Source organism: Pteropus medius, unplaced genomic scaffold (genome assembly GCF_902729225.1).
Source record: "Pteropus medius unplaced genomic scaffold, Ma_sr-lr_union100, whole genome shotgun sequence".
Classification (NCBI taxonomy): Eukaryota; Metazoa; Chordata; class Mammalia; order Chiroptera; family Pteropodidae; genus Pteropus; species Pteropus medius.
The window spans coordinates 13,210,786-13,223,560 of record NW_024349519.1 but is presented as its reverse complement, the minus strand read 5'-3'; the positions used below and the strand labels follow the sequence as shown (position 1 = coordinate 13,223,560).

The 12,775-nt window shown below is 34.2% G+C and overlaps 1 protein-coding gene across 1 annotated transcript in view; it reads right to left on the bottom strand.

Annotated features, from left to right (window-relative positions):
- ITPR2 (inositol 1,4,5-trisphosphate receptor type 2) overlaps positions 1 to 12,775 on the bottom strand; it is a 421,207-nt gene that overhangs the window by 326,037 nt on the left and 82,395 nt on the right. The window contains exons 3-8 of the mRNA XM_039882456.1: positions 12,635 to 12,750; positions 11,802 to 11,888; positions 9,604 to 9,762; positions 4,318 to 4,416; positions 3,975 to 4,058; positions 3,556 to 3,702 (exon numbers count right to left, since the gene is read on the bottom strand). Coding sequence (XP_039738390.1) covers positions 3,556 to 3,702; positions 3,975 to 4,058; positions 4,318 to 4,416; positions 9,604 to 9,762; positions 11,802 to 11,888; positions 12,635 to 12,750 — 692 coding nt within the window. The remainder of the gene's footprint in view (positions 1 to 3,555; positions 3,703 to 3,974; positions 4,059 to 4,317; positions 4,417 to 9,603; positions 9,763 to 11,801; positions 11,889 to 12,634; positions 12,751 to 12,775) is intronic.

Here is a 12,775-nt window from a genome sequence, read left to right as displayed (position 1 = left end):
AATAACCAGGGACAGCTACTTTAGATATGACAATCGTCATGGGCCACTCTGAGGAGATGATACGTGAGCTGAAATCTGAAGAATAAGAATGATTCAGTCATGCAGAAAGACCAGAAGAGATCATTCCAGGCAGACAGAACCACAAACGCCAAGGCCTGGAGGTCTGGACTAGCTTAATTCTTAGCTCTCTCTGTGTGTGCTGTTTAATAACACCATGTTCTTTGATACTGGCCTTGTCTCAGATGCTGAGCCACTAGGCTCATGAAAAATAAAAGCAGCAGCTCTGAAACAGCTGGTTATAACAGGAGGCTTGGTATGGTAGCAAGGCTCAGGTTTTATGGTCTAAAAATGACTATTTCCGAGTCCCAGTTCTACCCATTACCAAGGTACAATCATAGCGAATAATGTAACATCTTCAAGCCTGTTTCTTAATGTACAAAATGGGTTTAATTCATAGGATTGTTGTGAAGATTAAATAACATAAGGTATAGCAGAGTGCTAGAACTTTTCATTATTCTCCCTCAACGGGCTGCCTTCTTTTTATTAATATTCATGACTCCTGGACTCCTGCCCCAGCCTTAAATTCTGTTTGATAATATATAACTTCCTAATGCCTTTTGTTAAGAGTCCAGTTTGTGTGTCTTCCCCTACTTCAATAGCTCAAATAAGATCATAATTATGAAAATACTTCAAAGTAGATGAAGTCTTTTAAAATGCCCCTCCTGTAGCCAAAAACCTGCCCATCCTACAAGGCTCAGTACTCAAATCAAACGTCTTCCTCAAATCCTTTACTAATCACACCAGCAACTGTGACTTTGTCAATATGTGAACTCTTGCTCCCTCTCATTCCCTTAGGGGAGGCATAGATACCTTCGGGAATCCAATAAAATCTAATGGTTATCTCACATACATACATATACTGTGTGTACAGTTATTAGAGGTTAACAAATTTGAAGCTCACCATGGATGCCAGATTAAGAACTTCTATCCTATACATTAGGAGGTCTAGCAATGGTAGTACAGCTCCCTTGGGAACAATTTGGAGATACAGAAAGGAAGATGCTTTCATTTATTACAATATGATTTTGGAGGGATGCTACTGGCATTAATGGGCAGTGGCCAAGAGTATATACTACAATTTCCAGGAGAGTTCAGCACATGCCAGCTACTGTATGTGGCACTCCGGATGATCCTCATCCTTTACCCTTCTATGCTGTATCACAGAGGCTGGAAGCCTGGCCAGTAGGGTTCTGCTGACATTCCATTAGAATGGAAAGTAGAGGAAAGCGGAGAGAGGCTCCTCTTTTGGCTCCAGTAAAGGCAGTGGCAGCTGCCTAGTGCAGGCCCCTACAAGGTGCGTGAGGTGGGTAAGGACTCCTGCAGCACAGTAGGAGAAACTTGCAGGCTCAGAAAGGCAGTAGTGGGTCCCCACACTGCCAGATCTTTAGATAATACCACTGTTTCCCACCCCAAATTTCCCATCCAGTCCTTCCAATAATGTTTAAACCTAATTTCCTGTATTAAATATCTCTTCTTGAAACACCTGATGCTCAGGCATCCTGACTAATTTAGCACACAATAGAGAAATGTCCCACGGCCTATCTCTTTCGAATCGCCTACAGAAATAAACCTACCACAAATATAAATTGCTATGATATGCAATTATACTAAAAAGTTTTTACAGCAAGTTATATGAAAAGTCCAATAATTTAAGAGAAATTCAGTACAAAGAGAGCAGTTTAAATGAATTCAAGACTATCTCAAAATTATTTAATAATTTGTTCACTGTCTCCTTTCTGACTGCTCAGTGGGTTATAGCATATCCAACTATGCATTTTGTTGGAATAGATTCCAGTGCAGTGGTAGTTACAGCAAGAGTTATGAAAATAATAGCAAAGATATTAGAAAGAAGCTTCATAACTCCTTTTAACAGACTTAGAGCCAAACATCAAATAGGCAGAAACACATGAAATGCAGGGAACTCATTGTATAGGGAAGTAACTATATAACTTTTTCACCACTATATTTCATTAATAAAGTTTTTAAATAATATCTCACATTACTGTTATCCCTATGTTTTTTCAATTATCTAAGGCACAATGATAAGAAATTTATGGTGTGAAAATATATATTTTAACTATGTATTTATTTGGGGGTTACTTCTTATCTTTCAGTCTTACCATGATAAGAGAAGTTGTCAGGTAGAATTCTTGGGTGATGGTTGTCATCCCCAACACTGTCTCAATCCCCTGTCACCTATTGAAGGATATGGTCTCCAAATATATTGAAGGACACAGTCTCTCCTGAATACTAGAGACTGAAAGTATGCCTCAACATGTAGTGTGTTTCATGATAGAAAATATGTTTTTTGTTCTATTTCATCTCTATTTCAAACCATATCATAACTTAAGGAATTATTTTTATGTTACATTTATAAGTAAGGTTCAGCTCATTTGCATAAATACCATACTGCTCCATTTCTTCTGTTTCAACGATCTATAATTTGCCTTATTATCTATCCCAATTTCAATTATGGTAATTTCTCTCTCTTTTAATCATGTACAAAAACTCTGTTCTAATATTACTTCTAAGACTAGATCATTCAAAGTCCACATGGACTATCTACTCTTTTGTTTTCCTGTACTTCTATAGAATTTTTTTCTATAATTAGTTTTCTGATACTTTTCATTTACTATTTCTCTCAAATCCAAATCGAAGATAGGTATAAATGTAATATCTTCTAGAGTAGGTAGTTCCATGTTGAAATACATATTATTTTATCATAAATTATTTTCATTTATTCTTTAAATTAGAATTTGGATATTTTATTCATTTTTAATCATGATATATAAATAATATCACCTGTGAATTTCATTTTAGGATATTAAAGGAAATGCCACAAAATATATGGGTTTAAAGTGGTTGAGAATGACTGCTAAAGGCCTGAATGTCCATTAAATCAAGATGAATTTTATCAGATGTTGGTTTATTTATAGGTAATTATGCATATCTTATCTCCTCCACTGTTTAGAAAGATCCTTTAAAGAAAAATCCATATCTCATATTTATTTATTGTTCTACCATAGTGAAACATTTGAAAAATACTTCTCAAAGGTTGAATAAATTCTTAACTATGAGTCTCCCCAGTAGAAATGGCATCCCTAAAAGAAATAAATGTCCTTTTCAGTGACTATGTAGTCCTAATGTTCACTTAAAGTGAGTCATCCTACTCTAAGTCAACTCTAATGTCATTTGAGGCACATGGCCTTCAGTCTGATCAATCTTGACAACATTTCACAATGAATTTTTAAAGAGCAAAGTCATATATAGGCCCATATTAAACAAGAGAAACAGAAATGCCCCAGAGAAGGCCGGTAAAGGAAGTAGTAAAATTTCAAACTAGTCACAGCAATAAAGAGGTACAAGTCGTTTCACAAAAATTATTGTTTCATTGGTCTATCATCAATGATGCCTATAACAATAAAACAATCAGCCTGATGAATCTTGTCTTTTTGATATAAATATTTACTGAAAGCCAAAAAAATATTTACACACCTCTATTTCCCAGAGTGCTTTAGAACTAGTAGCAGAAGTGGCTGATTGACGCAAGGTTGTACGAAGGAAAATGTGCTGTTTTTTCTCATATTCATCACAAGTCAGAAACTTCTCTTGTTCTGCATGAAACAATCTAACAACGTCACCCTAGAAAAACAAGTCAAGAAAATATGACATAAGAAGCAGGTGTCTCTAATTTTGATATTGCTAGCTACTCGGCTTTTAATGATCATTGGTACATTTCAAAATACACAGGGGATAAACTCAATGAAACATAGTGAGTACGTAGTTACATTCTAGGTTTATAGGTTTATAGTCACCTAATTATAACACCAGTGAACACACAGGTATTGCATCTGGAAATTCAGTAAGATCATCTTCACTTTTTCCAGCAAGTGTTCTGTGTAGGACATACTTACTCCTTTTAGGACATCCTCTCGATAGGAACTATATTTCATGAATAAAGTGATTTTCCAGCTTGTGTTGCAATTAACAGCATTCACCTATTAATGAAGAAGTGTTAAGTTATAAGACTGCAGATTTCGTTTTATACCAGAAATTATTACTTCAACTAGTAAAAAGCGAAAAAAGACAACTTTGGACAATTAGTATGCACTTCAACACAAATGCCTTCAAAGGACCCTCTGAAAATAGCAATAACTAATCATTATCTATTTGTACCTTAGGAATATTAATTAGCATAACTGGAATTAGGCTTATGAAAAAAATCAACAAATTCATTTCCTTTCTTCCTCAACTTACCTCTTTACAACCTGGATTATCGAGAAGCTCTATGTTGCTGGCATGTAGTGGCTGTCCTGCATTCACGGGCATCAAAACAACTTTATCTCCTACAACAATCTAGGAAGCAGAAATAAGTTGCAATTGAGACAGTGCATGGATCTTTGGTGGTATTATTTGAGGCTAAAAATAACTGCATGGAAGCCCTCATTATTGACCTAAGACCTGGACTGTTTGTCCTCCATACAAATTTTAGTTCAATTCTTTTCCTCTTTGAAGTAAATATCTTCTGATAAATGATCACATAATTAGTTTGGATTCATAAAGCTAAAGCAGATTTTTTCTTAGTAGTCTCCCATTTCAGTTGGAGCTTTTTAAATGTCAATGAATCCCTCCACATGTGGTTTTATCCTATGAGCGCAGCAGATATAGTGAATATATCTGCCCCCAAAAAACAATCTGGCTAAATATTAGAACCACTTCAAGTAGAAAATATTATACTTTTGTATTATCTCTGGAATCAAATAAGTTTGTTAAAGTTGATCTTACCTATAATCTCAGAAATTTATTAAACATTCTAATGTCATCTGGATTCGGGAAATGCAGAATTAAGTATACCCTTGTAGAAATATGTTTATTGTTTAGGCCTTGGGTATCTGGTTCAGTTTTATCTCAAACATACCAAACTAACAATGCTCTTTAAATCTGGTATTCATTTTTAAATAAAAATTAAAATTGGATATGGGAAAAATGCTCAAGAGAATTAAGCTTAAGTTGATTTTTTTATTTATGCTATCATTAACAATGTCTGCTTTATTTTCAAGTATTTTTATTCATAACTCAAATTGTGAGGAAATGAGGTTGTGCTTTCTTAATGATAATAATGAACAGTTTAATTTTATAGATATTAAAGTTACTTTTGTTGTTACATTCCATTGAAGACTCCTTACTGTAGCACCTACATTCTCATTTATAGAATTGCTCACCATCTCAGAAATAAAAACCAATAACCTTCCCTTTGCATATTTCATACCAACTGAATATTAGAATAGATTAGTTTGATAGATAACTGAAAAACAAATTAGGATTTAAATAATAAGAATAAACAGAACTTCTCCCTGTATCTTAACCTAGACCAAGACTTTAAGGAACATAATTTCACATTTTCAATATAAATTAACTTTTTATAGATTATATACAAGAGTCTACATTCAGATGGGTACTGTTGTCACAAACTATGTCTGGAGATTTGAATGTAATAGAGAAGCCTGAAGCTTACTAATTGAGCAAAGGGAAAGCTGCTCTTTGGTTTGCAGAAATAGCTTCTATTGTTTACACGACTGGTCTCTATACATCACCCTGCCTTTCAAGTCCATCATCAGTCAGATTCGACTCATAAAAACACTCATCATAGAAGTTCTCTATGTACAGATTAAGAATGATCATCAAAAAACAGTGTTAAGTGAGGATGAGGGGGAAGAGCTGGGCTATTTTTGTGTAAAACGGAAGGAAGGTAGTAAAAATTATATGCATAAGAAAAAAGGATAAGAGAGACTTTTCATAATATATCTTTATATTGTTTTCTATCTTTGAACCATGAGTTGGTATTTTTAAAAATTAAATACGAACAAAAACATATAGAAGTCAACATGACATTGACAAATTTCCAAAATCCTCAAAAATAAAAAACTTGTTTTTGCATATGACACCAAGTCTCAGAGTCACACAGAAGTCCAAGTAGTCATTTATACTATAAATCCTGAGACTTGATACCACATCCCGCTAGTGCTATATCTGGTCCTCCAATTTCTTAAAGAAAAATTGGCTTTGGTTTACTATGTCATTCTTATCTGCACCAAAGTAAATATTAAGCAATAAGTTGCTAAATGTAATGCTATATTTTAGTTACATCCTTCCAATGGAAATAATACCTCTGCTTACAACTATATTCACTGTTCTAAATCTTACTATTTTACTATAGTTGTCAAGAAACAAGCTTTGAGCCAGTTCATATGTACTTCAAAACACCACCCATAAAGTCTCCAAGGATTCAAAAGAACAGTATTCACAAGGAGAATCTAACATTAATTCACCAATTTTCAGGTCCTCAGTCATGTTCTTGATGATTACTTTAACCAAGCTGAATAAAACTTGCAAATAAAATGGACAAGATGTCAATCATAAAAAATAAAAAGAACAGTAAGAGGTGCCAGGAAGAATACAAAAGTGTGTAAGAAATGGTCCCTATTCTCAAAGAATTCACATCTAATTAGGTAGGTTGGTAAACATGGAATTTGGTAATATTCTCAGAAGAGTACAGCATAGGGCCTGATCCAATGATGGGGATGCCTTCTGAGAAGCTGTATATCAAATATAGAACTTGAGGATAAAGTCATTTTCTGCCACATCACTTTCTCTCTAGTGCACAAGTCTTTAAAAAACAAAACAAACAAAAAAAAAAACAAAACAAAACAAACAACAACAAAAAACTACAATTCCAAAGCACTTTTGTTGATTCAACATAATATCCCTGTGAGAGTCAAGCAGAGATTTTACTGAAAATGAAGAGTAATATAATGTCATTAGCAGCTACCTTTCTTTTGAAGTGGCACCTGGCATGGTGAAGAAACCTTGTGGTAGAAACAAAAACACCACAGTTTTAGTCCTGCCTTTGCTATAAATCCAAGGCATCAAGTTTTGCAAATAGTAAACTCCACTTGCTATTTGAAGGGGTTCTTTCCCTACAAGTTGAATTTTTCTCCTGATTAAATGAAATCTGGCCTTTCCTCACTTTTAAAATCTACCATCATGCTAAAGAACTAATGTCTTCTTATATCAAAGTTGAAAATGACAAATTATCCCTCCTAGGTTGGACGGGCAGGTAGGCCCAGGCCTGTCTCCTTCCTGGGGACAGAGCGGGGAACCCAGGGTGGGGGGTAAGGGCATTCTGTGACATGTTTGTAAATAAAGCTCAGCGCTCTGCAAAAAAAAAAAAAAAAAAAAAAAATCTTTGGAAGATACATGAGAATGAAATATTTATGTACTCTGCTCAAGGCTGTCCCCAGTGACTTTCTAACCACTCAACAGCAAGCAAGGGCTTCTATATACAGCTGAAAGTTAAGGAATCTATGAATCTGTTTTCCCCCAAAACTATTCTGGAATTGTATAAGACATGACAAAGGTGTTGTTAAATGGTAGAAACCACTGATTTTTGAGGATATGAGCATTTTTCTCTCCAGACTATCATCAGCCTCATTCTTGCATTTCCTTTTAGTCACCAAACACCTTATTGGAAATTTACAACCTAATCATAACTTAACTAATTACTAAATAGTAAAATATAATTTTAAAAGTCCTTTAAACTTTGCAATTTCTTCTTCTTAGTTTAATATGCTTTTAAAGAAAATCAGCAAAAATTAAACCTCTTGTTATGAAGTGATAGCATTTCCATTTGCCTTCAGTAAAATACTTAGGCTTATGTTTTAGAAAAATGCTGCCTATTCCTAGGGAAGAAAATGAGCATTACAACACAATCATTTATGTGGCAAATATAGGGCTGTGGATGTGCTTATGCTTTCACAGCATCCTTAATTACATACAAAAGCTACACAGTGGCGAGCAAAAACAGTGAGTCATTTCAGCAAAAAGCAATGTGGAAGGTTGTTTCAGCCATGCTTTATGGAGCACATCTATATAAGAAGAATTTTTAGTGCGTTTAACAATTACATTATCCATTTTAACCAAGATGGAGTGCTTGGGTGGTAGGTTGTTTTCATTTCCCCAATACGACTAATTATTTGAAATAGTTCATTACATTCAACTCTCTGCTGATCCTGTAAAGGCATTTGGGAGCAGGGTAAAGAATAGATAGAATAAATAAACAGGATAGAATGCATTAATAAAATCTATAGCTAATCTAACGGCCCCATTTATCCAATAATTTCATCACATTCCTTCACAGCCTGAGCTCAGGTTTTGTTTGTTTTGACACTTAGTTTTCACTGACCACCTACAGACAGGGACACTACTCAGTGTGGGGCTGGACAGGGGGAACAAGTATTACAAGAAAGGGTATCAAACATAAGTTGCTCATAAACATAATTGATCCATGAATAATTGAGAGTTGATTGTAATTAACTACCTAATGAAATTAAAATATATGTCATGCTTACAGCACACATCACTTGATGCCAAAAGGAAAAAAGGACTTATTTCTTAAGAAATCCAACACTCATCTTAAAGTGCATTACATTCCTGCATGCCATGCTTCTCCCAAACCTTACCTAATGAGGATATCACCAGATAATTTATTAACCAAATTAAACCATAAAGCTTGCATCCTGTGGAAATGACTTTGTACTTCAAAATTCACTTGAAAAATAGGTTCACTACAAAAGAAGACATTTCTAAGACAAGAAATATCCAAAACATTTTAAATGTAATCAAAATATTAATTGAGAAAACTGTCAGAATAGTTATTTTTTTATATTGCTCTAAATTTATAATGTTCATTTTTTAATCTCAACTTTTTTGTGATCATGTGAGCCAATATTTGTAAGGTATTCTGTTTAGGAAAATTATCCAGTATTCAATGTCAACCAGCATTTATTGAGCATCTACCATGTGCTAGGGACTGTCACCCGCTATGGTATTTATTACACACAAAAATATCAGTTATCGATCCTATTAATTGTATCACATAATTTTTATGTTCCTTATTCTATAAAGTAGCAGAAAATATTTTAGCAATTACTAAAATTTACATGACACGATATGCATATATTCCACAATATATATTAAATCTAATTGTCATCAATGAGCAGGTGTCAATCTACAGTTCCTCATTCATTACACATCTATTAAGATGTATACACTGTAAACAGCTAACCATAGAGCTAGTTAATGAAATATTGTCATGATTCACTGTGTTACTCTATTAATTTAAAGGAGTAGATACCACTTTCTAAGAACAGTTCTTTTTCCTGACAGCCATGCTTCCTCTTGATTAGGCGGAGATGCAAACTCTTCCTCTCTCTGCTAAGGCTCAGCCAATATTAAGGTTACTTCCGTCCTTTGACACAAATTCTAGCTGAGAAGATGACTTCAAATTAATCTGAACTTTGTCTTTTTATGATTCCTGAGCACAATTTTTACTATATATAATTACTTTTAGCTTATTAAAGATATTAACATAAAAATAATATGTTGAAGATTGAAAACTCCCTCCATTTTACGTTCTAGATTCTCTCTTATTAAAAATTGTTTTTATGTATGCACTGTTTTTCTATTAATTTTATATTTACATACATTGTCACCCTCGCTTCTCAGCTTCCAGAAGGGATGAATATAAAACCAAGATCCTTCATTTCCTGCAGCATCCAAGGACACACGCATGGCATTCTTCTCCAGTAAAGCAGGTAATCTCTTGTTGACAGTCAGATACTTGTTGCTTTTGATATGCAGTAGCTGTAGGGAATAGACACGGATTACTGCCTTATTCCTGGATCTACTCTATTAAATTCATGTGTGTGTTTATGCATATATCACATGCCTATGTAACACATCTTAGGGTAGAGATTAAATAAAGAAGTTCTTTTCAGACTCCACACCTACCATCTTTCTTAGTTAACTTTCTTTGGGTTCCTGCTCACCTCCACCCCCAATTCTGCTTTATAATAAAGTGGGCACATGAGGAAATCAAACCAGGGGGCATCTCTGAATGATTTTCATCCACTGATAAATAATAGAATAAAACCAGGCTCTCCAAGGGAGACCTGGAAGTTCCCTCAAACCACATCCTTTCTCAATTCCTACAAAGCCACAAAAACAGAATATACTAAAGAAAAATCACAAAACTAAAATAATACATTGACCCACTTAATATTATTAACTATCGCTGCCCACAGACAGCCCAAACCCTTCCCCCATGAAGAGGAAAGCACCATAGCTTCCACAAGAGGATGCTGAGCCCGCCCTGTTCTTAGACAGGCATAAAAGCATCATTTCTCAAATTTTTTGGATTCCATGGGAAATTTTTTTTCCAAAACACTAGTCTACTGAGTAGGAAAACTAAAACAATCTTCCTATCTATTATAATCATTTCAAAAAAGAGTGGTCATTTCAATTCTCACAGTATAAGAAGGAAATTATCTCAAACTAACAAGCAGTTCTTTAAATGAAAAAAATAAATCAGCTTTTTTGCAAAACTCATTATAATATCCTTGGTTCTCATTTTACCGTAAACCAATGAACACCCTCATGGGCCATCTCTGTCCCTAACTGACCACCCAAACATTTGCACTTCAGATTCTTGGCAAAAAATATAAGCCCCACTTGCTGAAACTGAATAGTGATCAAAACTTGATAAGAGAAATTCTATTTATGGAGGATTTTCCAGGGGACACGCAGCCCCAGGCATGACATAATCTATAATGAGATTAACTCATACATTCAAGGAGCTGCAGATGCAACCAGGTACCCTCATCTTGTCCCATCAGAAAACTGCTTTGACTGCACTATGCTCTGGCATTTTACCATTGGCCAATAACAAAATATCAAAGGATATTATTTTTTAAAAGAGCTCTATGAAAAGCCTCATTGTAGCATCTACTGTAAGGAAGTTGTTAAGATTATTGTTTACCATATAAAACAGTGCCCTCTTTATTAGAGCTCATTGGAAAAACACATCTCTGGTCTTCTTCCTGGGAATGTTTGTGTTACTAGACCTCTCACTTAGTTCTATGTCATGGAAATCCTCTGTGAATGCTGTAATGTTATGCTTCCTTTATAGCTAGCTAAGTAGGCAACAAAAAAGCTTCGAACCAAAGTTTACCAGACTTTACAACATAGTTTTATAAACATGCTTCACCCCCGACTTCACCTTATTCATTCAGCCATTATTTTTCCTTTGACCCAGTTGCTTTATTTATGTCTATTTTGTTTTGTTATGTGTATTTTTGAAAATGCCTTACATTCTTTTCAGAACAAGGTGAGGCATATATTTAACATATAACCAAGTAAAAAGCCAAAAGATCTAAGTGAAGCACAAGAAAGGAATGCAGCTGAGATAAATCAGTGTGAATACTAATTGAAATGAGAGATTTTCTAATAACAACTCAAAGATTTCTATCTAAAAGCACAACTGAAAAACTTTCTTCTCTCAATAAAATTAAAAGATAAAGCTTTGTATGTTATACATTAGTCCCATTATTACTAAAGGACTATCTTATTACAGGCCTTTAGAAATTGTTTCCTGATCTTCTTCCTTTTGGTATAATAACTTGGGCATACATCTAGATAAGTTCACTTCTTTATGAGTATACAGCAGACTTATTCCCATTATAGAATAGTGTGGTGAGTATCAACTGAAAATATCACAATATCTATAATTCCCACCAAAGAACCAACTATTGTATCCTAAAATATTAATGCTATTTGGCATTCCTATCATATGCAAGTTACCCATAAAAGTCATCTCTTTTAAAAGAAAGTAAATAGATACTTACTTGTATAACATTACTGTATTTCACAATTTCTCCCAACAGTTTCTTATTTTCTGATTCATTTTGCTTTTGTTCCAGTTCTGCAGCATGCTATAAGATGATTATCAAATATTCAGTGTAGAAACATAGTAAACAGAGTATAATAACTGACAAAGAAATAAGAGTTTTTTAGGAAAAAAGACCACAACCATGAATAAAATAGGCCGGTTGATTTACTCTTGGTGCTTGGGGGTGGGGGATAATAATTAAATACATGATTATAATAGAGTGTAATAACTCTTTCAATTTAATGCTGAAATGTAACCAACAATATCTTGCTTTTAAATTAGAAATTTCAGAAAAGCACTAGGCAATTCGATCTCATAAAAATTACTTTCAGTAGGAATATTGGTAGAGAAACCAACCAGGATAGTAAGTAAATTTCAAGTCTCAAAATACAGTTTAAATTCTGAAAGTAACAGAAATTTTAATGACACAAATTAAGTTCTATCAAATTGACACTCAGCCCAAAGCAGAAACACCACACTTTTTTTTTTCATAGCCTTTCGAAAAAAAATTTAGTACTATGCCAAGTAAAATATAACTGGATTTGATATTCCTATAGACATTTTGAATTGGTTTCCAGTTTGAGGTGATCTCTAAAAAGTAGCAGCAGAAATGTACTACCTACACACCAGGAAATCAGTAGTCATCTCCTATACATTAAAAGTCCCTTCCAGTTTCAATGTGTTGCTACAACTATTGTAAATCTCTGTGTATTGAGTAAAATCACCAAGCTTTTGTTGTTGCTGTACCTGGTCTAGCCTAAACCAGACAAATCAAAGTCTGGCCCTTACCTGTAATTTCTTCAGCAAGGCTGCCTCTGTGTGGTTCCCTTGTTTGGCTTGCTTAGCTTTCCAATATTGTTTCTGGGCAGAATATCGATTCATAGGACATACCTTAAAGAGGCAGTCTATGACAAAACAACAAACAAAAAC